Source organism: Melampsora larici-populina, assembly GCF_000204055.1.
Source record: "Melampsora larici-populina 98AG31 unplaced genomic scaffold MELLAscaffold_18, whole genome shotgun sequence".
Lineage (NCBI taxonomy): Eukaryota > Fungi > Basidiomycota > Pucciniomycetes > Pucciniales > Melampsoraceae > Melampsora > Melampsora laricis-populina.
In genome coordinates this window covers 758,393-774,952 of record NW_006768782.1, presented here as the reverse complement: position 1 = coordinate 774,952, position 16,560 = coordinate 758,393, and the positions used below count along the sequence as shown (strand labels likewise).

The 16,560-nt window shown below is 39.6% G+C and overlaps 2 protein-coding genes across 2 annotated transcripts; one reads left to right on the top strand and one right to left on the bottom strand.

The window, feature by feature from the left end:
• Positions 1-141: 141 nt before the first annotated feature.
• On the top strand, positions 142-1,000 carry MELLADRAFT_106535 (uncharacterized protein; the record flags this gene model as incomplete). Its single annotated transcript, XM_007410076.1, has 4 exons — positions 142-162; positions 230-361; positions 437-668; positions 738-1,000. 4 exons carry the CDS (start codon positions 142-144, stop codon positions 998-1,000), a joined length of 648 nt encoding a protein of 215 aa, XP_007410138.1.
• Positions 1,001-1,309: 309 nt separating this feature from the next.
• MELLADRAFT_28883 (uncharacterized protein) lies at positions 1,310-1,782 on the bottom strand (the record flags this gene model as incomplete). The annotated part of the gene is made up of 2 exons (XM_007409976.1): positions 1,310-1,450; positions 1,531-1,782. Coding segments are annotated over 2 exons (393 nt in total), but the record flags the coding sequence as incomplete, so codon positions are not given.
• Positions 1,783-16,560: the final 14,778 nt, after the last annotated feature.

Below are 16,560 nucleotides of genomic sequence, written 5' to 3'. Positions count from 1 at the left end.
TTTACATAAAACAGGCTGTGCAATGATGCAATCAGGGCTATCCGATCAGACTACATTTCTAAATCAGGAACCTACCACTCCACCACCACCATCAACCCACTACCACTACCACTACCAACAAACCATTCTAAATCAAACACCATGGATTTCCCAGATTACTATGTGAGTTTACTCATCAACTCTCAACCAACTTACCACACCATCACTAACTCTAATCAAACTTTTTCAGTCAATACTTTCTATCCAAGATACTCCTTCACTTACTTCTGACGATATAAGAAACGCATACAAAAAAGCATCACTCCTAACCCATCCAGATCGGAAAGCCAATCTAACAGATTCAGAAAAACGTCAAGCAACCGTAAACTTCAATCCCTACTTTCCAAATCAACCTTGAAATCCTATCTAAATCTCTTCGTTTCTCGTTTGTTCTTAGTACGAATTTCAAAGAGTAGCAGATGCTTATTATGTTTTATCAGATCCTAAACGTAAAAAAGAGTATGATCAATCAAGAAAAGAGTACCTTAAAACCAATACATTCCAAAACCAAACTCAAGACCCACCAGAACCGGATTCACATCATTCTTTCTTTCATCGATTCTTTAGTACTAATTCGTCGTCTCAAGCCGAAGAACGACCCGATCCAAACGATACATTTTCATCAGTTTGTAGGTCTCTTTCTACCACCTCTCTCATGCCAAAAAAAAAAACTGATGTGTGAATTCTTTCAATTTCAGTTGAAGAAATGTTAAAACCAGAAGTCGAAAAAGTCACGCCGTTATGGAAATATCTAGGAACAGCTTCAGGTGCAACCCTAGGGTTTATCTTAGGATCTATACCTGGTTTAGCTATTGGATCATTTGCAGGAAACCGTTTAGGTTCGATCCGAGATGCGAAAGGCAAATCGGTTTCAGCTGTTTTCTTGGAACTTGATTCGGTTCAAAAAGCTACGATCCTTAAAGGTTTAGCTATCAAAGTTTTGGGTCATGCTTTATCTTAAAACTCTCAGTTTCCTCGATTTTCACTGCTGTGTTGTGGTTTGTATATGTTTGGATGGGGTTGTAATTTTATAGCATCTATTTATTCATGTTTTGTACAATTAAATGGTTTTTATTATTACTGAAATACATAAACACTCATACCAAAAAACCAAAAAACCAAAAAAACCTTACCCAAAAGGTTTCCAATTCCCACCCCCGATTCCAATCCCATTAAACCCAATCCCACCACTGCCTTCAAGACGTTGATCACCAAATCCAGTACTCTTACCTATGATTGAGTTTTTGGAAGAGATTTGTTGAAATTGATGTACGATTGAATCCAATGAAGTGTTTAAAACGATCCCACCTGAAATTAATTGGGATAAGAGTAATTGTAATTGATCGTAATGAAAAATTAAATCTAATTCACAAACTGAAGGAAAACATTTATCTAATGATTCAACAAATACCTAAAAACCGTCCCCAAAAACCAAAATCAGCAATCAAAAGCGATTAAAAGTCATCAATTGAAAAGTTTGAAAAACTCAACTTGAATCAAATCCAAGATCGATAACTCCGATTCGTTCCCATCCACAATCATCACAAAATAAAGTGTAGCATAATTTCTATAAACAATAGTTTGATCGGTATTTTCTGGATTTATAATAAAATTACATAATTGATGAGGTCGTTTGGAGATCGTTTCGTAGATTGATTTTAAGGTTTGATATCGGTTTGTGGGTGTGCTTGGGGTTTGGTTTGAATAGAATTTCGAAAGTCGTGGTTTGCCTTCGTTGTTGACTTTGGAGGGTTTTTGTTGTGGTTAGTGGGTTGGGGTTTTTTGAAGGGGTTATGAGGGTAGGGTGAGGTGCTTACAGATTAGGACTGCGTGGATCATGGCTTTTTGGGTGAGGTTTGGTGCGAATCAGGTTAAGAGAATGAGAAATGAAAGCAAGAACTGGCCTCAGAGCTCAGAGTTCAGACTCAGTCTAGCTTATTGTTCATCAGATTGAGCTGGAGCCTGGAACTCGGGTCGGGGCCAGTTCATACTGCTCGGTCTGGGCTTCCTAATGCTATCAAACATCTTTCTCTGCAAATTGGCAATGCAGAATCCAGATGTTGAATTTGAAGTCTAGTTCTCTGAATCTTTTATGAAAATCACAAGATCTCATCTCATTTATACCTATAATCAAGAGATCAATCTTGAAGAAAAATGTAATATAGCTATTTCATTGTACAATGTTGAATGTTGAAAAATTATAATAAAGTTTTTCACTACCTTAAAGAAGATTAAACTTCAAAGTTTACCACTGAGAACCAAAAAGATACAGTCTTTGCTGGGTTTAAATCCAGTTAAAAACTGAAAATTGAACTTTTTTTCAGTTTTTCTTGATGTCCAACTTATAACAAAATATCTGTATGTAATTTTCTAAACAACAAAAAAGAAATCAAATGAGAGAAAAAAAAATTAAATAAATCTATCACTAATAAACCCATCAAATTTAAGAATAAAACAAATCTTTTTATGGTAGAATTGTATATCAAGCAGTCTTGTCCCATCAAGGCATTACTTTATCAATCATTCAACAAAAGGTTTTTTTCTCTTCCATTTTTCATAAACAAATTAAATTTCTAGAATTTGAATTCAGATTTTTTGTTGATCTCAAGTTCTTCACTTAAACTTTACTATCTTAAACCTTAAACCTTGAAATGATTCAAGTAAGCTTTACTACATATATGTATGTATGTAGACAGTCAACTCTGATATAACCCATACCCCTTGTAACCCATACTCTGGCCTAACCCAAACTTTTGTGGGTGCATGATTTTCACTTTTTTTAAGTCCAGAAGACCATTGTGATAAAAAATAGTTATGGTACCTGTGCAAAACTTTGTGCAAGTTTTGTGCAAATTCTGGGCCAGAGATGAGTAGAACTGACAAGGATCTTGCATGTTGGTCTTGCACAGTTTTTTATACCAGTTGGAACACAATAACTGGGGTTGTCAAAAATTTAATGTGCAAGATTAGGGCTATGACCTGGCCCCAGCCCTGTCTGCCCAAGCCTGCCCAAGAAATTTCTCAGAGCCAACAGTACATGTAACAGGAAACATGAACCTAACCATGTGAGACTCACAAAACCCCTGTAGGTGTCCCAGGTGTCCTTGCCTGACCAGCTCACTGAGCCATTTTCCTCCAAAAAGGAGGTCAAAGCAGTTGACTTACCGTATATGTGACATTCAAGAAAACCTCTGTCGCCACTATTGATTCCTTTGTGTTAATTATTTTTATATCCATCTGGTCCTTCCTTCTTATATCCTAATTAAAGTTCCCTTCCATCTTAAAGTTATAATTACATCACTGCCAGCATAGATGCCTCGGGTTGAGAAATCTGAGGCATCATCGGAGGCAAATCCTCGGACAGACATTGTCCGAGGTTTTTGCCCGAGGTATTTTTTTGCCCTGGAAATAACCTCGGATCAAAACCTCGGGAAGCTTCTGTCCGAGGTTTTGCATCCGAGGATACCTCCGATTTTGTAATCCGAGGTAAATATGTTGGCGGTGCATCTTTTCTATTATTAGTTATTGTTATCTTCTTCACCAATCAACACTTCCTTTATTCACAATGACTTCATCCACTCCTACAGCCCAGTTATCTTCTCAGCTTCTCCATGCGGCTCATGAGTCAGACAACACTAGTGATCCCCTCAGTCCAGTTTCTAATCCCACCAGCCTTGCCCCTTCCAATTCTGTCTCTGAAGCCATCTCCAATACCACTACCACTCAAACTTAAGAAAGTCCAATTGTGCCTTGAATTTTTTTTGATGACTGGTCATCTCCAAGGCACAAGGGACTTAGGCGCTTGTCATGTTTTTTGGTGTGGTGAGTTTTCAATTTTAGTAGAGGGAAACTTCACCATGCCACTCACCAGTAAGTGGATTATGCCCCAACATAGAAAGAAGGAATTAAGATCTCCTGCTTCTTCTGAAGAGATTGGTCTCTTGAAATTTCTCAAAAAAAAATCAAGACAAAAATTTCCCTTGAGAGGAAAACATTGTCTTCAAATTTTTTGAAATCTCACTGTGGTTTACAGCAATCAGTGTATGTAATCCAAAAATTTAAATCAGACACTTGAACATCAAGGGTATCAAAGAATCCCCTCAATATCCATTCTCATTCCACTTTGAGATAAGCTTGGTGATTCAGTGTAGAACAGAAGACTTGGAGAAAATCAGTGTCCTTTGAACAAACAAAAGATGTGCACAGGAGATGGGTATGATCAATTTGTATGTTTTTTTTGTTTTCCACCATTTCCTCAGTATTGATATCAAAAGAAAGCAAAAAAAAGTGGATATGCAAACGGGGAGACTTGTTCTCTCTTGATGCAATCTTCACCTCTACCTGTCATCTCAATGCTCATCAAAGTTCTCATTGATCAAAGTTCTCATTGAGAACTTGATTTTTCATAAAATCTCATTGGCTGTACATAGCTCAAAATTTGAGCTACATACACAGATCTCTGTAACATTTGCACAGAAGGTTGATTTTTGAAGACAATGTTTTCCTCTTAAGGAAAACTTTTGTCTCAATTTTCTTGTGAGAAATCTGAAGAGACCAATCTCTTCAGAAGAAGCAGGAGATCTTAATTCCTGCTTTCTATGTTGGGGAATAATCCACTTACTGGTGAGTGGTGTGGTGAAGTTTTCCTCTACAAAATTGAAAACTCACCACGCCAAAAATCAACCCAAGTGCGTAAGTCCCTTGTGCCTCGGCGACAACTAGTTGTCAAAAAAATCTGAGGCACAATTGGACTTTGTTAAGTTTGACTACCACTGCACACTTGTTGTTGGTGTGGCAGTAATTTATTCAGCAAGATATCAAAGGCCTCCTCAAGAACATCTGCCAAGGCAATCAAGGCTTTTTTGACAGTGTTGCCCTTGCCAAAGAGAATCCTGACACCCCTGTTGTGATCTGCAGCAGAAGCCTAGCAATCAACTGTACTGCAGCGCGGAGTCTCTGATTAGACACCTTTCATGCTGCCACCACATTGAGCAAGCCTGTCAACACCAATCAGCAAACCATGTCAGCTTTTTTCAATGACAGAAGGCTCTCCAAGGACAGTTCTTGAAGGTTTCACATCATTCTCCTTTTTTAACACTCTCACTGATCTTTCTTTCCATATGTCAATTTTTTTGATTGAGCAAACCTGAAGGATCTCTGATCCGCTTGATAGTCCAACAAGAGCTCCCAATCTTGTTGGTTGATGCTCCAGAGTTTTGAGAGCTCCTTACTATGACTAACCTTGCTACACCTTCAATCCTGTCAAAAAATGGCTATATCCAAAGGTATCTTGTCCCATTATTGATTGATCTGTGCTGCTGTCACCAATGGTTCATTCTCAGCTAAACATGTCAGTATCACTTGAAATGGATGGATGTCTCCACACAACATTGCAATGCTTTGTGTGACTGCTCATTGGATTGACAACAACTTCAAGATGTATTGCAATTCTTGCTTTGAAACCAATCAACGGACTTCACACCAGAGTGAATCTTGCAACTCTCCTTAAACGCACTCTGGACAAGTTCAACATTTCCAAAAACCTCTATTCCTGTACCACAGATAATACTTCCAACAAAAGAACCATGGGTCAAACTCTTCAAACCACAATCCCATCTTTTGACACCTCCAATCAACACCACAGTTGTGTTGCCCATGTCATCAACCTGGGGGCCAAAGCTGGAACGGTTGCCTTTGATCAAAAGAGGGCACCTCCTCCAGTCAATGCCCTTGATCCCCAAATTCCCCAACCCTTGGTTCCTCTTTTTATTGAGTCTAACCCATATTCTACAGTCACTAGTATTCTCACTTGGATTTGTTCCTTCTGCAAGGAAGTCCCCAGCTCACAGCAGCCCTTCCCACACAAGATTGGTGCAAAAAATCTTGCACGGATCTTGCACAGGTTTGAAGACCATAACCCCATCAAAACCCATACCAAAGTCTGTCCATAAACTGGTATATGGGTTATGTCAGGGTTGACTGTACAGTCCCCTCTTTTTTTTTTTAAAAGTTATGGCGCTCAAACCTGTGCAAGAAATTTGCAATTTTTGTGAGAGTTCTGTGCAAGTTCTTTTAACGTCTTGCATAGAACTTGCACGGAACTTGCAGACTTAAGACTTATGTATGTTAACCTAGGCTTCCCCGCTTTGAGGCCAAATGATTCAGCTTGCGCAGTTTTTTCAAGCGGGGTTGTGAAAGAATTGATTAAGCAAGATCCGTGCAAGAAATCTTGCACGGATCTTGCACGTCGGTCTTGCAAATTTCTTGCACAGGTTTGAACGCCATAAGTGTATTTTTGCTTAATTGCATGTTACACTATCTGAACAAGGAAATAGGCAAATACATAGGACTAGTACACCAGAAAATCAGTCCTCTAGTCGGTAACAAGAGTAAGAAGAGTCTTTTGATCGTTACGCAATTTGATAGCTATCTTCTTTTTTTTTTGAGAGAGAGTAACAGTGACAATATAGTTTGCTTACTCATCCCCAATCCAAGGTGGAAGGTAAGAATCCCCAAGTGGTTTATGTCAGCCAGAAGAGGTTTTTGCTGCGCAAATAACACTCTAACAGACTAACAAACATATCACCATTATATTATTTTAAAAGAATACATATATATATATATATACAAATATATGAACAAGACACCTCTTACACTCGAGTTTCAAGAGTGCAGTATAATGAAATACTTTACATAAACAGTTATAAGTTAAAAGAACTTAAGGAACAAATTAAAACCAAATTTTTTTTTCGTTTATGATCAAACAAGTAAAAAGAACTCTACCTTCAAAGAAGGCAACCAGCAGGGATTAATTAACTAATCCAGGCGTATCGAAGCATACCCTCAACCAGCCCTGTTACGACATCAGGGACTAGTCCAAGATATGTTCGATGACGCACTACGGGAACCCTTAAAATTACAAACTAGATTTCATATCCATCCAAACGAGTTCTTAACTCTTTAAATAGCTAACCTTTCCTCCTAAAAGAAAGAAAGATCATCTCTGATAAAATTTAAAAATCCTAAAACCCAGAACATTTATCTTTTACTGTTAAGAAGATCAAAACACAACCTTTTTCCTCCTTCCGTTGAAAAGATAAACTAGTATTGCTTTCAAGAATCCTCCTTTAGACTTCTTCATCGCTCTGCGCTAGTTCTTTTGTTCGGACCTATTTCCCTTTTTCCTCTTTTCGTTCATCTTCTCTATCCGCATCAACTAGGACGTTAAAGATCGCTTGGTAGTAACCATTCGACTAAAGATCCTTCAATCCCGGCTAGAAATCTTTTGATAAAGACTTGTTTTATCAAATCAGCGCTAAAGCGTTACCCAGGACCATTTTACGTTCTACGTATTCACCTCGGCAGATCATTAAGTGAGTGCACTTTCTGATACACTGGCAGTGGGTTTTATACCACACCATAGACAGCTATAAATACCGCTTATAGTCTTTTTTACTTACAAAGAATTGAAAATTAATTTCTCTCAGCAGATAGGAATTCTTCCTAAAAGCTCGATAAAATACATTTTGTAAGTACTTGTCATTTGATTCTAGAGCAAGTTTACTCGCACTTCTAGAGTCAAGCTGACATTTGGGGGCCTCACCTTTTTTACAAGTTTTCCACTCTTATCGATTGAAACCCTATCGAAGGAAAACATCCTTTTACCCACCTCTTCTATAATCCTTAACTTAGAATCGTACCGCTAGATATAACGATAACAGTCAAAATTTCGTCTTCAGCTACACATTACCAAACTCTCGAACTACTTCGAGAACTACCGTGTTTCGACTCAGTCCTTGAAAACCCATTCACAGAACAAGCTTACGACGAATTCTTCGGAATCCACGTTCTCGCTCCAAACCACCCTTTCATCCAATTTTGCAATAACCTGCATAACACACCTTCAGAACTATACGTAGAAGACATAGTCATACAACAATCTACAAATCAAAAACAACCAGTTAGTTCAGAAACTTTTTATCTTGTTTTTTTTTTGTATCTAAAAATTGATTGCAAGAACTGAGAAATAACATTGTACCTTTGCGATTCTCTTTACAAATCATCTAACCAAGTGAACATCGATCTAGTAAACCCAGTCGAGGCATATAACCCAGGAGAAGATTTATTGGATTACGAGGACGCGGACAGTAAGCATCAGTTGACTCTGTGACCACATTCACCTTTAAGAGTAAAGTTCACTTACTTGATTCTGTCTCGTTACCACTGTACAACGACATCGTAACACAGTGATACATCTGCAGACTTCGAGCGGTCCAATCGCCACGACTCCTGGAATAGCACCAGCAACAGCACCAGCCTCAGCAACCAAAACGAGTAGATACTTCAAACCACCACCTTTGAAGCTAGCGACTGCAAACCCCTTACAAAAAGCCGAAACCCAGCCTGTAATTGAAGTCGGGTTATCACAGCGAGCATTCGAACACTCGTTTGGACGTACTAAGACCGTTGCACAGCACCAATACCAACCAGGTAAGTAGAATATCACACTTAACCAAAGAAAACTAAGACCGGTACTTACTAGTATGGCTCCTACAACCAGAAGCAGCTCATCGAGAGCACCCAGTATTGCAGGATCAACAGCGCCGATCGGCGATGATGATAGATTCGGCAAACAACTCAGCCGTCAGCCGAGCGCCTCCACCTCCGCCTCCAAAAGGACAAAGACGACCACTCACCTTGGAGGAGACGGATTTGTTACTAATGCACAACGCGAATTACAAGGTCTGGGAGGAAGCGAGAAACCAGAAGAATCGCCAGGCTTTCAAGAAAGCCACTCTCAAAGGCAAAGCGCACCTCCGTCAATTATCGAAATTGATGGGATACAAATACCTTATGGACCGAACAAACAACTGGAACCCAGGTCACTGGGACTGGAATACGTTCGAAAAGAGAACGAACGGGAAGTCATCGACGAGCAGCCACCAGTCAAGAGGGAACCAGTCTTTCCCCAAACCTACCATGACTCAAGGAGAGTTAGCACTGCAAATGATCAGGGAGGCAGGGATAGCAGCGAGGAATTAGATCTTACTGTACTTCCTTTAGATCGAGAGCTACTTAACCCCATGTTTCATCATTTCAAATTATATCTTGACCCTATTGTAATCAACCATGAGAAACTATTAGAAGAAGTTCAGCTGATCCAAGCCCTTGTTAAGAATCGTGACCCAAAGAATAAAATGATCATATTTGAGAAAACATTATGCAGTCTGATTAAGAACGTGAATGACCAAGTGAACTCCCTAAACCAAGTAAGTAGTGTAGTTAAAAATTCTTCAGAAGGCATCACTTCCTTCAAAGAAGAGCTACATAAGTGGACAAACGAGATGTTGCAAGTAGTAGGAAATGATTTAAGCGCCACGCGTTACAAAATGATTGAAGAACATAAAAGCCATCTCGGAGAAATCACGCGAGAGACTAACAAAATAGTACAAGCTCTGAATAGCAATGCAAAAGCGTCAGAAAACATGATTGTACAAGATACGAACCTTTCACAAACTAACCCATATATAAGCAAGACTTATGATCAAATGGCAAACGTGCAAGACATAGTTTGTAAACTACAAGCATCGGTTGACCATCAAAGCGAAGAACTTTCTATCATGAGATCGCATAACGAGGAAGTGATTAAGCTACTCTCAAATTTGACGATAGAACAACTACAAACTCAACACGGTAGAACCACGCCTACTGAGGAAGCTCCGAAAATAAACCGCCGTGAGCTTCCGCCACATATGAGAGAATCATCTAGTAGAAAACCATACGAACCAGAACTTAATGATCAGTTACCAGAGCCAGTGACTACTCATCAAGAGAGGTCCAGCACGAACGAATCCTGGTCGCGACATCCAGAGCCCAGTGGTCGAGTGGACAAAGGGAAGCATCGCGAACCTACAGTTAAATTGGAGGATCAGCCAGATAACAATTTGAGTATGTTTAACTTACTTAAGAAAGAAGTTCCTCAAGGAAAAGACTGGCCAAAATTTAGTGGCACAGGCGAGTACGATCACATCACTTTTATAGAATGGGTTGACCATATAAAAGAAACCATGTATGTGCCAGACTCACTTATCACGTCACGTATGGGGTTAGCTTTTACAGGCCTAGCAGAACTATGGTTCCTCCAAAAAAGGAAAGAGAAATCCTTTTCATGGGAGGAATGGAAAGTAGCCATATGTGCGAAATTTGGAACTCGAGAGTGGCGAAGAAACATGCAATCAGCATTCGACAGAGACCACTTCAATCCAAGAATCAACACAGACCCTATGACTTGGTTAGTTAAACAGCGTAAAATACTACAAGCAGCCCAGCCTAACGCAAGTGATGATGATGTTATAGATAAGATCTTAGACCAATGTACTGGCAATCTTGACCATGCGGTACGAAGCAGGCTTGGTTCAGATAATGACTTTGTGCAGTTCACTACTGTCTTTGAAGAAGTAGTAAAGAGAACTACAATAGGCCGAGAAAGACCTATTAACAAGATTGGACAAGATTGGAAGACTCAAGCTACTAATGGAAGCCACAACACTGTGAAACCAGTAGCCTCGAAACCTTCAGTAGTGAGGGTACCAGGGAAGTGTGACACCTGTGGCAGCACAGAAGCAGGCCACGATTTTAGGGCTTGCCGACGAAAAAGCAAAAACATTAACCTGATAGAAGACGAGTGCAATTCAGAACCGCATACTCCTACTGGAGAAGAATTGGAAATCATTTTTAATGATGATCACGATTCACTATATGATGATGGAGAATACAGAGTCATTCAAGAGTTGCACGAAGGAGCAGATATCTCAAAAATTGAAGAAGCATTCGAAGTTATGAACATATCATGCTTGGAAGAAACGGTCATTCAGTATCCTACCTTTATAACGAAACGAAATCTAAACACAAGATTGGGCAGTCCATTTATCCATACAATGTGCAATAGTTGGAAAATGAATATGCTGATTGACACTGGAGCATGCAACTCTCTTATCACGCCGAGAATATTGGATAAGGTATGGCTTCATTGGAGAAGAGACGTGAAGTTGCTCCAAGATAACAGAAGATTCTACAGTGCTTCGGGCAGTCTCACAGCTATAGGCGAAATCACACTGCCTATCCAATTCCTTCACGAGACTGATCCTTGCGTCCTTATGATAGATTTCGTAATCATTTCAGACGCAAGAAATGTAGAAATGATTCTAGGCGCTGACATGATGAGTCAATATGAGATGAGTATATCTTATAATGAGTGCATAGAACTGCGAATTAAAGGTACAGATGCAGTATTTAGACCGATACATGAGTCACGCATTGTAGGAAGAAATATTGATACCATGCACATCAGAGCTATCGAATCCGCTCACACAGAACTTGATATAGCCCAACTACAAGCCTTGGCTGAATTACCTCAATCATGGCACGAAGGTTCAGAAAGTAAACAAGTCAGTGACGCGAGACAAATGAAAACTAGACCACTGGCAGGTAAAGCTCATTTAACAGGTCACCATAGTATGACAAGTGTGATAGTTGAAGGAAAAACCTACAACTGCCTCCTGGACAGCGGGGCGTCATGCTCAGCGGTTGGTGAGAACTTTCTATCACGAATATTCCCAAGATGGCAAGAACACATGTTGCCTAAAAGTAACACTACATTTAAAGGATGTGGAGAGACCCTCGAAGCAATAGGAATAATAGAAGTCCCAATGGTCTTCCCACACACAGAAGGATCAGTCAGGATCCGACCAGAATTCGTAGTTATGAGAAACGCAACACCTCAGTACTTTATTTTAGGCGACGACTTTCTATCTCTCTATGGAATTGATATTATACATACTCGTGAAAAATATTTTACAATTGGAAACGAGAATAAGAGAAAGAAATTCGCGCTTATCCAGACGAAACACGTGTTATCTATTTTAGCAGCAGGACAAAGTCAGGGAGCTAGTTTATCACCTAAGGATAGTGAGCGTATTATTACGGGAAGCAACCTGAATAAGCAACAAACAGACCAAGTCCACTCTTTGGTAAACAATTACCACGACAGTTTTGGACTGGGAACAACCAAAATTGGCACTATCAAAAAATACGAAGTAGAGATACAATTGACAGTGGAAAAACCGTATCCACCCATCCTGAGAAAAGCAGCCTACCCAGCCAGTCCCAGAAACAGAGCAGAACTCGAGGTACATATCAACGAGCTGTTGAAACTTGGTATCCTGAGGAAAGTTCAACAAAATGAGGACGTAGAGATAACTACTCCCTGTGTTGTAGCTTGGCATGGAGGCAAATCACGAGTGTGCGGAGACTTTAGAGCACTAAACGCATACACAGTCCCAGATAGATACCCTATGCCACGAATAGAACAGGTTATTACAAACTTGGGAAGATCAATGTATATCACTACCATGGACATGGTGAAAGGGTTTCATCAGAACATAGTAGCGGACAGCAGTAAAAAGTTCCTGCGTATCATATGCCATCTGGGAATCTTTGAGTATCAAAGAATGCCATTTGGGATCAAAAACGCGCCAGCATTTTTCCAAAAAATGATGGACACTGAATTCTATGAAGAACTACGAAATGGACACATAATAGTTTACATTGATGATATTATAGTGTTCCACGAGTCATGGGAAGAGCATATCGAAACTTTAAAGTCTATCATGAACAAAATTAAAGAGTTAGGAGCAACGGTCTCCCTAGATAAATGTAAATTCGGATTCCACGAAGTTAAAGCCTTAGGACATATAGTCTCTGGTCTAACCCTAGCCATAGACCAAAATAAAGTGGCAGCAGTTGTACACCGTCCTTTACCTAAAAATGTTAAAGATATCCAGAGCTTTCTCGGATTCTCCAGTTACTATAGAATGTATCTGGAGAATTATGCGAAAGTAACCTTCCCATTATATTACCTTCTGAAAAAAGGAGTGGAATTTTCCATCACTGACGAAAGGGCAAAAGCGTGGGACAAGGTTAAATATTTGTTAACTTCAGCGCCGTGTCTCTTACAGCCGGATTTTAATAAACCTTTTATTCTATATGTAGACGCGAGTTTCTTAGGCCTAGGAGCAGCGCTACATCAGAAACAAATCATCAATGAGAAATTGGTAAATGGGCCAGTATGTTTTATATCCAGACAACTGAAAGAAAGTGAGAAGCGCTATGGAGCGCCCCAGCTCGAATGTTTAGCTTTAGTATGGGCGCTAAACAAGCTACATTATTACCTCGACGGCATTTATTTCGAGGTAATAACAGACTGTCAGGCCATTAAATCACTTTTAAACACGAAAACCCCAACAAGGCACATGCTGCGATGGCAAATGGCTATCCAAGAATATAAGTCATACATGACCATTACACATAGGCCCGGGATTCTACATAGTAACGCAGACGCGCTCAGTAGAATGGCGATGCCTAACAATCCGGATAACCCAGCATGGGAAGCAGAGGATGTAGATCGAGATGTACCAATTATGGGTATTAGTCTATGCGAACTATCAGACAAATTCTTCAACAAGATAGAAGAAAGTTACGAGAACAACTTTAATATAAAAACTTTGGTAAAAATCTTCGGATCAGAGCATAAAGATACTATTCTAGAAAGCACGCTAGATAAAGAATGGAAAGAGCCCTTTCTAGAAGGAAAATTCTCCCTCGTCTCGGGACTACTCTATTACAAAGAAAAACACACGAATGCCCTAGCCATATGTAGCAAAGATGACATTGAAAAACTGATAGCAGTTTGTCATGATGACTTTATGTCAGGACATCTCAGCGAAGAGAAAGTTGTAGAACGCATGGCGTCCACAGCATGGTGGCCGACATGGAAACAAGATATCCAGAACTACATAGAATCATGTGAAAGATGTCAAAAGGCTAATAGACAGACAGGGAAACGATTTGGACTACTTCAAAGAATCGAAGAACCAAAGTTTCCATGGGAGGTCATTAATATGGACTTCGTGACGGCATTACCACCAGCAGGTAGTGATAACGTGAACAGTGTTCTAGTAGTCGTGGATAGATTTTCCCGCAGAGCCAGATTCCTACCGTGCCACAAGGAAATAGACGCAGCGGGGACAGCAATGTTGTTTTGGCAAAATATTATTACAGACTGTGGCTTACCACGAATTATTATCAGTGACCGAGACCCTAAGTTTACATCAGAGTTTTGGCGAGGTCTAACAAGATTGATGGGAACTACATTAGCTATGTCTACATCATATCATCCTCAAACAGATGGACTAGCGGAAAGAATGATTCAAAGCCTGGAAGATATGCTAAGAAGGTATTGCGCTTTTGGTTTGAACTTCAAAGATAAAGAAGGTTATACCCACGATTGGAAAGCTCTTCTTCCTGCTTTAGAACTAGCATACAACACAAGTATACACAGTACTACGGGAAAAACTCCTTTCGAGATTGAAAGAGGCTACAACCCAAGGACCCCTAAGAACATGGTAATGGACAAGACGATTCAAGTTCATCCCACATCCCTCAGTTTCCACGATATGCTGTGTAGATCAAGACAACACGCACAAAATTGTATAGAAGAATCAGCAAAATATAACAAAGATCGGTGGGACAAATCTCACCGAGAACCAGAATTCATCATAGGAGATAAAGTCCTCATCTCTACAATTAATTTCAACAATATCCAAGGCCCGAAAAAGCTCAAAGACTCTTTCGTGGGGCCTTTCACTATTGTTAAATTACATGGACCAAACGCGGTAGAAGTAATACTCACGGGAGAATTTGCACGAAAGCACCCCACCTTTCCAGTGTCGCTACTAAAACACTTTAAATCCAATGATATAGATAAATTCCCAAACAGACAACAGTCAGAGGAAATAATACCATTTGACAACGAAGGTCCTAAGATTGTCCAAAAAGTTTTAGACCATAAAAGAGTGAAACTATCAGGCAAAGACATTCGACTCTACTTAGTAAGATATAAAGATAAAACATCAGATTATGACGAATGGCTACAAGAAAACAAAATAGCAAATGCTTCAGTAGTCCTCAGAAAATTCAGACTAGAAAAGAAAAACTCTAAGTAGACTTTTTCTTTTTTCCGACCCCGGTGAGTGTCAGCCAGAAGAGGTTTTTGCTGCGCAAATAACACTCTAACAGACTAACAAACATATCACCATTATCACCGCCAACATATTTACCTCGGATTTTGTAATCCGAGGTATCCTCGGATGCAAAACCTCGGACAGAAGCTTCCCGAGGTTTTGATCCGAGGTTATTTCCAGGGCAAAAAAATACCTCGGGCGAAAACCTCGGACAAGGTCTGTCCGAGGATTTGCCTCCGATGATGCCTCGGATTTCTCAACCCGAGGCATCTATGCTGGCAGTGTATATTATTTTAAAAGAATACATATATATATATATATACAAATATATGAACAAGACACCTCTTACACTCGAGTTTCAAGAGTGCAGTATAATGAAATACTTTACATAAACAGTTATAAGTTAAAAGAACTTAAGGAACAAATTAAAACCAAATTCTTTTTTCGTTTATGATCAAACAAGTAAAAAGAACTCTACCTTCAAAGAAGGCAACCAGCAGGGATTAATTAACTAATCCAGGCGTATCGAAGCATACCCTCAACCAGCCCTGTTACGACATCAGGGACTAGTCCAAGATATGCTCGATGACGCACTACGGGAACCCTTAAAATTACAAACTAGATTTCATATCCATCCAAACGAGTTCTTAACTCTTTAAATAGCTAACCTTTCCTCCTAAAAGAAAGAAAGATCATCTCTGATAAAATTTAAAAATCCTAAAACCCAGAACATTTATCTTTTACTGTTAAGAAGATCAAAACACAACCTTTTTCCTCCTTCCGTTGAAAAGATAAACTAGTATTGCTTTCAAGAATCCTCCTTTAGACTTCTTCATCGCTCTGCGCTAGTTCTTTTGTTCGGACCTATTTCCCTTTTTCCTCTTTTCGTTCATCTTCTCTATCCGCATCAACTAGGACGTTAAAGATCGCTTGGTAGTAACCATTCGACTAAAGATCCTTCAATCCCGGCTAGAAATCTTTTGATAAAGACTTGTTTTATCAAATCAGCGCTAAAGCGTTACCCAGGACCATTTTACGTTCTACGTATTCACCTCGGCAGATCATTAAGTGAGTGCACTTTCTGATACACTGGCAGTGGGTTTTATACCACACCATAGACAGCTATAAATACCGCTTATAGTCTTTTTTACTTACAAAGAATTGAAAATTAATTTCTCTCAGCAGATAGGAATTCTTCCTAAAAGCTCGATAAAATACATTTTGTAAGTACTTGTCATTTGATTCTAGAGCAAGTTTACTCGCACTTCTAGAGTCAAGCTGACAGTTTAAGTAATCATTCAAGTTTTTGCAGCGGCAGGGCCAGGCTTTGTCCCGAACCCGATGATTACAATTCCTATATAGCGTGGGGACGTGTACGTCAAAAAAACCCATCACATCAGACTGAAATAGGCTTGTCTAGATAGATTTGACTTTCTTTTCT